This window comes from Rana temporaria, chromosome 1, assembly GCF_905171775.1.
Source record: "Rana temporaria chromosome 1, aRanTem1.1, whole genome shotgun sequence".
NCBI lineage: Eukaryota > Metazoa > Chordata > Amphibia > Anura > Ranidae > Rana > Rana temporaria.
In genome coordinates this window covers 449,987,134-449,999,843 of record NC_053489.1, presented here as the reverse complement: position 1 = coordinate 449,999,843, position 12,710 = coordinate 449,987,134, and the positions used below count along the sequence as shown (strand labels likewise).

General features: G+C 41.1%; 1 protein-coding gene across 1 annotated transcript in view; it reads right to left on the bottom strand.

The window, feature by feature from the left end:
- Positions 1 to 5,673: 5,673 nt before the first annotated feature.
- The window catches only part of HERC3 (HECT and RLD domain containing E3 ubiquitin protein ligase 3), a 102,301-nt gene continuing 95,264 nt past the window's right edge, over positions 5,674 to 12,710 (bottom strand). The window contains 3 exon segments of the mRNA XM_040327473.1: positions 5,674 to 6,648; positions 9,421 to 9,523; positions 9,725 to 9,908. Of these exon segments, the coding sequence (XP_040183407.1) occupies positions 6,440 to 6,648; positions 9,421 to 9,523; positions 9,725 to 9,908 (496 nt within the window). The 3' untranslated portion in view covers positions 5,674 to 6,439.

Here is a 12,710-nt window from a genome sequence, read left to right as displayed (position 1 = left end):
TAACTTGTTTATTTGATCTCTCTAGGGATCACAAAATGTGTCTGGATCGTTGGACACTCATATATTTATTGGGCAAGAAAAAGAGCTGCTCAACGCGTTTACACAGAGAATTTGTCGATGCCGCAAGCTGAGTTCATAGTTCTTTGGAAGGGAATTAGAGGTTTTCTGTGGTCTCATCTGTATAATTTATTAGCTAGATTAATGAATGTTTGGCCGTTGCCGCATGTTTTGATTATTCATCTAGGTGGGAATGATTTGTGTAAGGTTAGGACTTTGGATTTAATTTTCCAAATTAAGAGTGATGTTCAGAGATTCCAATTAGTTTCTCTTAATTCAATCGTTATTTTTTCTGAAATCATACCCAGAATGTGTTGCTTTTCTTCTGGGCAGTGCCGGGTTATGAAGAAAATTAGGAAGTGGATTAACCGGGCGATTTCAATGTTTTTACCAGTCGTGCATGGTTTTACCTATCGGCATATTGATTTGGAAAATGGCATTCCTGGATTTTATCGCCAAGACGGCGTTCATCTTTCGGATATTGGCATCGATCTTTTCAACCTCGGGTTACAGAATTGTATTGAAATGGCCGTGGTTGTGGGTTAGGCCAGTTCTTTGTTTTTTCAAATCAAATCCCCGGCTGGTGGGGATGTTTAATGTTTAAATTAATTCTGTTTGGCTCGAGTTCCAATAACTGAGCTTACATATATATATTTATTGGATTTATGATTTATTTAAATTTTGGTTTATTAAAGAATTTTATAATATTTAATTTATACCAATAAAGTGCCACGGACATTAATTTATGCCAATATAATTCTGTGTGTGTATTTATTTCTTTTTAGGTATAAGTTTTAAAAAAATTGTTATTTAAGGGGTCTGTGGGCTGCGTGCAATCCCATGGGAAAAACCTACTTTGTTCTCTTTGTTTATGGGGAAAGCGGTATATTTGCCCATAATTAACCCTGTACTTACTGTGCAGGTAGATCTAAATTAGCAGTTGTAAACTACAACGTAGATTTGGGCACGGTCTACCCTACACATCCTTTAGGGTTTAGAAGCTAGGCGTCTTGCATTATATGTTAAAAAGAGAAAACTCAGCTTGTCCTTGTGACTTCTGAGAAACAGCTAGGTCGAGTCACATTTACAGTATATGATTGAATGGGTTGTAAAGGTTTGTTCCTTTAAGCTAGTGCATTGTTGGTTCACTTACCTTTTCCTTCGGTTTTCCTTCTTAATGTTTTTTTTTTCTTTGTCTGAATTTCTCCTTCCCGTTTCTCCTCAGTACGCTTGCCCCCATCATCCGAGCCCATCAAACCAGAATAGCTTACTGAGGAGAAACAGGAAGTGAGAAATTCAGACAAAGAAGAAAAACATTTAGAAGGGAAATCGAAGGAAAAGGTAAGTGAACCAACAATGCACTAGCTTAAAGGAACCTTTACAACCTCTTTAACTTTCTATGAGTTCTATAGCATTGAAATTGCTGTTTTGCAGCTGTCATCTGATCACCAGATGACTAAGATTCTGCTGTCCATAACCAGATATGGAGGACTTTGATTAAATACTATGCTTCTGAACTCTTAAAAAGGAAAGTTTGGTATTCATATTTTGTTCGCCCAACACATAGTTTTTATACTTTTGGATGTTTCTTATCCACCAGGGGTGGAAGGATAGAAATCCTTTTTATACATGCATTTACATGTGTTCTAAAAAATACCAAGGGGTGGGATGTATGGGAGATAGGCAATTAGTTAATCAGTGATGAGTGTTCCCCATACATGAAATCAATGAGGCCAAATTTTTTTACATTAGACTACATGCGAAAAGAACACCACCGAGCAGTGGCGGCCGGTCCATAGGGGGCGCACAGGTGCTGCCCCCAAGCTACTCACGAAAAAAAAAGGGGGTCCTTTAACCATTTGCCGACCTGCCGCCGTCGTTTTACGGCGGCAGGTCGGCTCCCCTGCGCGAGAGCACGTAATATAACGTCGGCTCTCGCGCAGGCCACTAGGGGCGCCCCTAGCGATTGCTCGTTACAGAGCGGGGACCGGGAGCTGTGCATGTGTCAAAAGTGTTTGCCATAATGTTGCAGTACCAAAAAAAAAAAAAAAACGCTGATCGCCGCCATTACTAGTAAAAAAAAAAAAAATATGAATAAAAATGCCATAAAAATACCCCCTATTTTGTAAACGCTATAACTTTTGCGCAAACCAATCAATAAACGCTTATTGCGATTTTTTTTTACGAAAAATATGTAGAAGAATACGTATCGGCCTAAACTGAGGAAAAAAAATGTTTTATATATATTTTGGGGGATATTTATTATAGCAAAAATAAAAAAAATATTCATTTTTTTCAAAATTGTCGCTCTATTTTTGTTTATTGCGCAAAAATTAAAAAACGCAGAGGTGATCAAATGCCACCAAAAGAAAGCTCTATTTGTGGGGAAAAAAGGACGCCAATTTTGTTTGGGAGCCACGTCACACGACCGCGCAATTTTCAGTTAAAGCGACGCAGTGCCGAATCGCAAAAAGTGCTCTGGTCTTTGACCAGCAATATGGTCCGGGGCTTAAGAGTGTCTATGGAAAGCTTCCCAGCTTGCAAGCAGCTATTTTCAAGCTGGGAAACAGATTTGCCTTTATTTAGGGAGTGTTCGAGGCGCAAGTGATGCACCCCTAACACTCCCCACTCATTCGTCTCTGTCCTCCTTGCCTAACTTTTAATTGGTGGGGAGGACCAGAAGACGGTGGGCACTGGGTGGTGCTTTTTGTGGCACTGTGCGGCGTCCCTTCCAGTTTCCCGGCTCCCTGCTGTCCTGTGTGGAGTGGACTGACTGAGACTGCTGGAGCGCCCGACGGGTGAAAGGCCTAAGAGGCGCAGCTCCTCTTTAAAGGGTAAGGGCCTAGTAGCAGCACAATGTTCCAGTCCACCCAGCATAAGCATTCCATTGAAGAAGCACAACAATCCCCCTGAAGCCCTGACACAATCCAGTACCCATACAAATGCAATATGGTGCCACGGGTGGGCCTCAGGCTCGGTGAAGTCTCTCTCCTTCTAGCTGAGCTCAGCTGACTGACAGCCGCGAGCCGCCCCTCCGCTCTGCAGTGTGCCTCAGTCATTTCCATGCATTTCTCTACTGGATGAGGTCTCTCCACTTGTACTCAGTGAGTGCAAACTGGGCCCAGGCAGGGCAGATGAGTGATGTGCAGCTGGACTAGGCACTGGAGCAGCATGGTGTCAGTGAGTACATCTGTCCTGTAGTGTTTACAGCTATATACACACCGCACCTTCTTGTATATAGAGAGTCTCTATATACAGAAAAGAAGGTGGGTATATATAGCTGTAAACACTACACCGATATACACAAATTGTGATTACATCTGTCCTAGTGTACACCCACCTACTTCCTTCCTGTATATTGAGTGTCTCTATATACAGGAAGGAAGAAGGTGGGTGTCTGAGTCCCTTTCTCTGCTCTGGACTGATCATCCCTGTTCCATCCCCCTGATCACCGGGAACAGTCAGTGTTTTCCCCAGGCTGTGTATCTTGGAGCACTTAGGCTCTCCTCCATCAGGCTTATTGGCATGCTGCGATCAGGAACCTGAAGAAATAGAGAGGGTGAATCTCCTGAATAGAGGAACAGGGAGCAACGAAAACCGACAAGGGTTCTAATCCAAAACTAAAGTAAGATGTTCGCTTTAAAGAAAGAAAAAAGTATGTGTGGCTCATAACAAATCACATCCCTTCCTACTTTTTCAAACCAGGACTAAAAATTAGCACATGTAATATATACCATAGATCGTTTTTCTTGTTTAGCCTGCTATGACTTCAGGTAAAGTATGCAGCAACACCAGATAAAAAAAAAATGTATTTCAATATTATACAATACAAAGAAATTGTATGTTGTTTCCCTTAAAATGCATCACAGTCATTCATTCAAACATGACAGCCAGTAACGTTTATGTTTACAAATGATCATAACATGGAACTTTTGGATATAGTTGGTAAAGTCTAGAAATTGTCTGATCGAATTTAATCGGATAAATGTTAAGGTGAAACACTTGATCTGAATTTGATTGGAACCGTCAATCTGATTAGACACGGCTTCAATGATCTAGTACAGTGTTTATCAACTCCAGTCCTTAACCACTTCCATACCGGGCCTATTTTGGCACTTCTCTGCTACATGCATAAATCATAATTTTTTTGTTAGAAAATTACTCAGAACCCCCAAACACTATATATATTATTTTAGCTGACACCCTAGTGAATAAAAATCCGGCCATTGAAACTTTTTATCTCGCACAGTATTTGCGCAATAATTTTTAAAACGCCTTTTTTTTGGGAAAAAAACGGTTTTGTGAATTAAAAAAAATAACAAAACAGTAAAGTTAGCCCAATTTTTTTGTATAATGTGAAAGATGAAGTTACACCGAGTAAATAGATACCTAACATGTCGCGCTTTAAAATTGCGCACACTAATAGAATGGTGCCAAACGTCAGTACTTAAAAATCTCCATAGGCGTTGCTTATTTTTTTTTTTACAAGTTACAAATTTAGAGTTACAGAGGAGGTCTAGTGCTAGAATTGTTGCTGGCACTCTAACGCACACGGCAATACCTCACATGTGTGGTTTGAACGGCGTTTACATATGTGGGCGGGACTTAACGTGTGTGTTCGCTTCTGAGCGTGAGCTACCGGGGATAGGGGCGTTTAAAAAAAAATATATATATTATTTGATTTTTTATTTTACTCAATTTCTTTAATTTTTACACTTTTTTTTGACATTTTTTTTTTTTTGATCACTTTTATTCCTATTACAAGGAATGTAAACATCCCTTGTAATAGGAATGGTTTGTGACAGGTACTCTTTATGGAGAGATGCGGGGTCAATAAGACCCCACATCTCTCCTCCAGGCTGGAAAGCATTAGATTGTGAAAAAAAATTCACAGATCTAATGCTTTCAGCCGCGATTGCGGCTGTGTTTACATTCCAGGACCCGGGCGTGACGTCATAACATCGCTCCCGGGCCTCCGATGATCATTATTATTATTATTATTATTATTATAATACAGGATTTATATAGCGCCAACAGTTTGCGCAGCGCTTTAATCATAGAGATGACTGGTGACCATCTGGTCACCAGTCTACTCTATGGTTTCCATCGGAGGCCGGCGGATCGTTTCTCCGGGTCTCCGATGGCAAAGGAGAGCCCGGAGAAGCACAGGATGTCGGCGGGAGGGGGGGCGTCCCCTCAACCGCCTATAAGAACGATCAAGCATCATATGACGTTCTTGGGCTGGAAGTGGTTAAAGTGGAAGTGGAAGTGGTTAAAGCACCCCAACAGGTCTTGTTTTTTAGGATTTCCATTATTTTGCACAGGTGATTTGATCAGTTTCACTGCCTTAGTAATTACCACAGCGGTTTCATCTGAGGAAAATCCTGAAAATATGACCTGTTGGGGTGCCTTGAGGACTGGAGTTGAGAAACACTGATCTAGTAGAATCCATTTTTCGATAGGATAAAACATGTAGGGCTTTTAGAAACACAACTTGGAAAAACCTGCAATGGAGTGTATTGCAGGATCAAGGCGTGTGCCAATTCTAGATCAGCACTATATGTTCTGCATGGGAAGGTTTAAAAGAAAAAAAAAAGAAAAAAAAACAATATACTGTATATAAGATGGGTCCACCAAAAAATATTTATGGATGTTTTATTTAACTTAGGATCACATCCTTTACTGTTATTTTCCTAGGGTCTTGTGTTCTATGTATTCAATAAATGCTGTGTAGATGCAGCAGCTTTCCATAAGAACACAATAGCATGAGTAAGGAAAGTACAGCAAACACTGCAGTACTCTCCCAGCTACTACCAAACAGTTCCTTCAAAGAAGAGAACCCACCACCATCAGAGAAAGAGAGAACTAACTGGGGAACTCCAACAGAGAACACCAGCTTAGACGTTATCAAAAAAAATTCAGAAAGGATACAACACTAAAACCTTAAAATTTCAATACTGATTTAAAATGACTATTTTGAAGGACGAATGTTTCACAAATGCTCAGTGTTCACAGAAAAGCTTGGATAAAAGATAGACTTCCCAGTCCTGCTTTAGCAAAGCTGAAAAAAATTCACATTTTGATAAAATAGCTTTTGCCAAACCAACATAGAAAAGACACCAACAACAAAATAAGATCAAAGCAAAAAAGAGGCAACGGAATTATAAAAAAGGTGAAAACTTTGGAAATTTCAAGAAGTGATTAAGAAAAATTTCCATGTGGGTTTTCTTTTTAAATTTTGGTTCCTTTACAAAAATAGAAACAGGAGAATTTATTTTAAATGTATACAACATTGGGTGTATTTTACATTGATATTAAATAAACCCATAAGAGGTAAAGTGCATTTTGTTCGAGGGAAGCTCAGGAACAAAGGGCAAGTTTTTTAAGCTAGGCTAAAGCCTTCATAATGGTCTATGGCTTGATTGAGTCTTTTCCTGAGGGTTTCTTTGCTGCTGTACTTGGGCAGGTCCAGCAGGTTGTAGCATGTGTGAGCCACAGGCAGGTAGTCTTCACTGCTGGATGTAGACTGGATGATGATATGTAGGCTGGACATGCCATATATGGGTATACGATCACTGCCGGTGAGAAACACTGAAAAGACAACAGTTCAGGCTTGAATGGATTACACCTACAAAAAGTTCACAACTAATCAGCTTACATTTAAAAAAAATATACAGTGTACAAACCAGTTACACCACTCAACACTGTCAATATAGACCTGGTAAAAATCAGGATAGGAACAGCCACAGGGCTTTTTTTTCCCTCAAAGAAAAGGTGCAGGAACTACTTGAGGGAAGGTTGGGCATGGCCCGCCCGCTGCATCAAATTGTGGGTGTGGCTAAATTGCACCAACAGTGGGGCATTGTTATACATGTGTTTAGGAGTGCGCTGTGTACACAATGCAAGGTTGAACAGTGCACTGTGTGCAGGGTTGAGGGGTGTGCTGTGTACAGAGTGCAGAGTTAAGGGGTGCGCTATGTACAGAGTGCAGGGTTGATGGGTGCGTTATGTACAGAGTGCAGGGTTGATGGGTACGCTATGTGCAGAGTTGAGGGGGTACGCTATGTGCAGAGTACAGGGTTGAGGGGGTACACTATATACAGAGTGCAGGGTTGAGGGGGTACGCTATGTACAGAGTGCAGGGTTGAGGGGGTACGCTATGTACATAGCGTACCCCCTCAACCCTGCACTCTGTACATAGTGTACCCCCTTAACCCTGCACTTAACCCTGCACTCTGTACAGAGTGCAGGGTCGAATGGTGCACTGTGTAAAAAGGTCTCTCCCCAGATTTCGGTAGAGCTCACCCTTCCCCCATTACAGACTTCTCCCCCAGCCTCAAATCCTCTGTTGTTTTGTTTATCTACTTTAATACTGGGCACTTTCAGCACTGTCACATTTCAAATACCAATTGCGTGGTCATGCAACATTGTACCCATATGATTTTTTATTTTATTTTTTGAGACAGATCTAGCTTTCTTTTAGTCGTATATAATCAGCACTGGGTTTTATATTTTTCGTAAAATAAAAATGTTGACAAAAAAAAAAAAAAAAAAGCTTTTTCTTCGTTTCGGTTAGAACAATTTGCAAATAAGCAATATTTCTCCTTCACTGATGTATGTTGATGAGGCTGCACTGATCAGGTGGCACTGATAGGCTCTGTTGGGGCTGCACTGATGATCAGTGTAAATGTCCCTGTCACACTTGCTGGTTACCATCTCTCCTCACGCTGTGACAGCACATTAGAAGAGGAATGCCGATAACCAGCAAGTGTGATCAGCTCTGATTGTACACAGCTGATCACATGGTAAAAGGCCTCTTGGTCCTTTACCCAGGTCTGTGATCAGCTGTGTACAAAGGACACAGCGATTACAGAGCATGCTGGATGCGCGCCACAGGGGGCGTGGTTCTGGGAGGACGCACTCCCAGAACTGTAAGATCGTGCTGTAGCCATCTTTTGGAACATTTAAAAGTTTAGAAATCCTTCTGTAACCAATGCCATCGGTATGTTTTGCAACAATAAGGATGCAAAGGTGAGAGAAGATCACCGCTCAAGGTAGGTCTATTGTAGGGTCGTTTCAAAAATATAGGACTCCACGGGTGCAGGCAATGCACTAAGGCAAATATTGGTAAAAAGATGAGGGATGGACAGCCGCACTCCAAACCAAACAGGTTGTCTTTATTCAAATCAACAGCAAGAACACAGCAGATCACAACAATAGGAACAGGAGAATACCGACGTTTCGCACTGGCTTCAGTGCTTATTCATGGCTCATGAGATATTTCTTGCGCGACACCTTGGTAATGAGCCACCTTCTAATAGGCCATCAGTTGAAACTGAAACAGCCGATATTATTTGCACTGACAAGGGGCAGAATTGCTTCATAATTACTGATAGATTTTAGCTGGTGTCTTGGCCTTCCATGTCTATTTGCACCTCCCTTTCTTAATGCATTCAATACTTTTTCCCTGTGTCATTCCATTATATTACACATAACTCAATTCCTGAACTTATTTGTTTTGGTTTCTTTCTATGTATGGGTTGTTGCCGACATGTGGTGAAAATTGCACCTTTAGAAATATATTTACCTAAAGCCTAGGTTCACACTGCTGCGAATTCAAAATCGCGGTAAAATGCGCGATTTTACGGCGATTTCGCGGCTGCGATTTCGCCGCGATTTCGGCCGCAATTTAATGTAAATCGCGGCCCAAAATCGCAAAAAGTAGTACAGGAACTACTTTTTGAAATCGCAGATGCGGCGTCGCACTGATTAGGACAGTGCCATTGCCGACAATTGCCGCCGATTTGAGATGCGATTTGACATGTCAAATCGCATCTCAAATCGTTCCAAATCGTACCCAGTGTGAACCAGGGCAGAAAAATGGGGACGTTTTATTTTACCCGCTGTGTGTGTATGTGTATATATGTGTATATATATATATATATATACATACATATATACATACACACACACACACACACACACACACACACACACACACACACAATAAATAAATAAATATATATATATATATATATATACACACACACACACACACATACATATATATACACACACACACACAGTCAGGTCCATAAATATTGGGACATCGACACAATTCTAATCTTTTTTGCTCTATACACCACCACAATGGATTTAAAATGAAACGACCAAGATATGTTTTAAATTAGAATTGTGTCGATGTCCCAATATTTATGGACCTGACTGTAGGAATTTGTACCAACTTTTCTGTAAAATCTGCTAAAATATTTCCTATATATGCTGGACATGTTGATTCTTTACGTATACAACACCCTATAGCCAATATACCTGCACAAACATACATTTAAAAGCATAACTTACACAGAAACTGCTTCTTCTTCTCCAAAGGGAAATCATGGAATGTCTCCCAGAACATCCTCATCGTCGGGTGCTCTGCAGAGTAGTCACCCTTGTATATGGCACTCTAGAAAAAAAAACACACCCAATACTCTTCTAATTTATCAGTTTTCATTACATTCATATACACACAAAAAAAAAAAATCAGTTTTCATTACACACACACAAAAACACATCTATAAAATGTTGCCTTGATCCGAGTTTGTTTGACAAGCCTAGTGTTAGAACTTTCCCACAATGCCTCAGTATCCCAAGTCTTCAAGCTCACCTCTTCCAGTTGCTGCCAGTTGTAGTTGCTGCTCCCAACAACCATGGCTCTCAGTTCAGATGGCTGAAAGAGCTCCAGCATTTTCCCACCACAGACTTTAAGGAATCCCGTAGAGAATGCCTCATACCATTCCTGCACCGACTGGTTAAAGACGTAGTTGACATAAGCATCAACAAACTCCTGCCTAGAAATACCGAGAAAACGCAATAAATGCTGTATAGAATAACAGGAAATATTACACTTTAAGAGTTCCTCAAGCATGTAGGTGCCTGCATGTCATTGCTCAGTGTGGGCTTTCTGAAGGTGTCAATGGTGGAACATTCCTGGCCACTGAGCACGGACATGGCTGTTTATAGTATCCATCAGAAACCCATGTGACAAGGTGACAGGGTGACAACACAGGAAAGCAATTGTGAGACTAGGACAGAGCACGGTTAGCCATAAGGTGGCTGAACATTAACCTTCAAGGCAAAGATTTCAGGTATTCTTTAAACAAAATACAGTACAGAACATCAATACTTTTTCTCGATTGGACTAGTATCAAGTCACAAAACAGTAGCGGTCCTGAACAAGATCCTAATTGATCTCTATGTATTAGTTTCTAGAAAGGTGCAGATTTGAAAAGACTGACAAAGCACTTGGTATTATTTCTATCTTCTCTCTCCTTTCTCTGCAATCTGCATGCGTTCCTTCTGACAGTCTATGGACACAAGGCAATCCTGAGAGACGGCCTCGGTTACTAGCAGCTTCGGCTGTGAACATTTTCCTATGAGACTGTGGGGTTGATTTACTTGTAAACTGATGGTAATCAAACAATCCGCCCCTCTTGAATCACCACCACTGCGCTTATGGTCAATTCACTCCGGATATTAAGCTCACAAAGCAGCCACCTTAAAATAAATCAATATGGAATAGTATTTTTAAACTCTATAACTGAATAGTGTCAGAAAATAAGTAGCGCTGTAAATGTCCAAAAAATATAGTTTTTTGTCTGTGAAACACAAATAAAAACAGTGACCAAAGTGTTAATGATAATAAATCACCCTGCGACACTTGTGAAATTAGTAGTGCATATAACATAAAGTCCATATAAAATATAGTAATATATCATATATACTCGAGTATAAGCCGACCCGAATATAAACCGAGGCACCTAATTTTAACATACATAAAGCACTGATGACCTCAATCAAGAAACTAGAATGATCTGCCTATATTAGAGTATTTTATGGAAAAATCTGCAGCTCTGAGCCCAAGGGCTCCAGATCACATCAGGTGGAGGAGGTTATAGATACTGCCATACCTGTTGAGAGCCGTGTCATGCATTGCCTTCAGACGGCGGCCATCCTGTGTACAAAAGCTACGCCTCCTCCTCCTCGTTCTTGTCCATAGGCAGAACACTCAGTTTCCCAGCAGCCAGCAGTGAGTCAGCATTCCACCTATCACGAACATCCTCTCGTCCTCATCCATGGGACGAGGATGAGAGGACACCCGTGATAGGCGGAAAACACTGAACACTGACTCACTGCTGGGAAACTGAATGTTCCCCTATCACAGACGAGAATGAGGAGGAGGCGCGGCTTTTGTACACTGGATGCCCGTCACCTGAAGGCATTGCATGACACAGCTCTCATCAGGTATGCAGACACAGACTCGAGTATAAGCCGAGGGGGGCATTTTCAGCACAAAAAAAAATGTGCTGAAAAACTCGGCTTATACTCGAGTATATACAGTAAACGTTGAATGTGAGTTCCAATCTTCTGATCTTTCACCACACCAGAGTGCCTGTGATTCCACTCCCAATATCACAGAAAACTCCAATCGATAAATCATCCAGTGAATCTGTGGCCATGGCGGACCTGAGGTAAGCATATGAAATCTCCCCACTGCTGGCTCTCCTAGCTTGGAACACTGCTTCCTGGATTGGCTTGTCACGTCACGCGTTGCTTCAGATGATTGCCGTACAGCCACGCCCGACATGTTTCGTCACACGGACTTACTCAGGGGAGTCTGTGACCAAACATGTTGGGGCGTGGCTGTACGGCAACCATCTGAAGCAACGTGTGACGTGCCAAGCCAATCCAGAAAGCGGTGTTCCAAGCTAGGAGAGCGAGCAGTGGTGAGATTTCATACACTTACCTCTGGTCCGCCGTGGCCACAGATTCATTGGCTGATTTATCGATTGGAGTTCTCTGCGATATTGTTGCTCGCTTTTAAAAGGAGATTTTTGTGAGTGGAATGGTTGAAGTTATGCACGTTAAACATTTTTTTTTTCGGTATTACACTATTGTATACACTTTTCATTTACATGTGGAGAAATTCGGTAATCATACGAGGGGAAGTTGGAATATTTGCTATACCTGTGTGTAAGGTTATTCACACCAAGCACGAGAGTGTAAGGCAGGGATCCTCAAACTACGGCCCTCCAGCTGTTGTAGAACTACACATCCCATGAGGCATTGTAAAAATCTGACATTCACAGACATGACTAGGCATGATGGGAATTGTCATTCCTGAACAACTGGAGGGCCGTAGTTTGAAGACCCATGGCGTAAGACATATTGAGTTGGTGAGTGTTTTTTTTGATGGGAGTGGAATTACAGGCACTCGGGTGTGGTGAAAGATCAGAAGATTGGAACTCACATTCAATATTTAAATTTTATATGGACTTTATGTAATATGCACCACTAATTTCACAAGTGTCACATGGTGATTTATTATCATTAACACTTTGGTCACTGTTTTGATCTTTGTTTCACAGACAAAAAAAATTTTTTTGGACATTTACAGCTCTACTTATTTTCTGACACTATTCAGTTATAGGGGATGATTTACCAAAGGCAAATCCACTCTGCACTACAAGTTCACTGCAAGTAAAATTTAAAGTGCACTTAGAAGTGCATTCGCTGTAAATCTGAAGGAAAGATTTGAAATGAGGGGGAAGCTCTGCTGATTTTATCATCCAATCATGTACAAGCAAAAATGC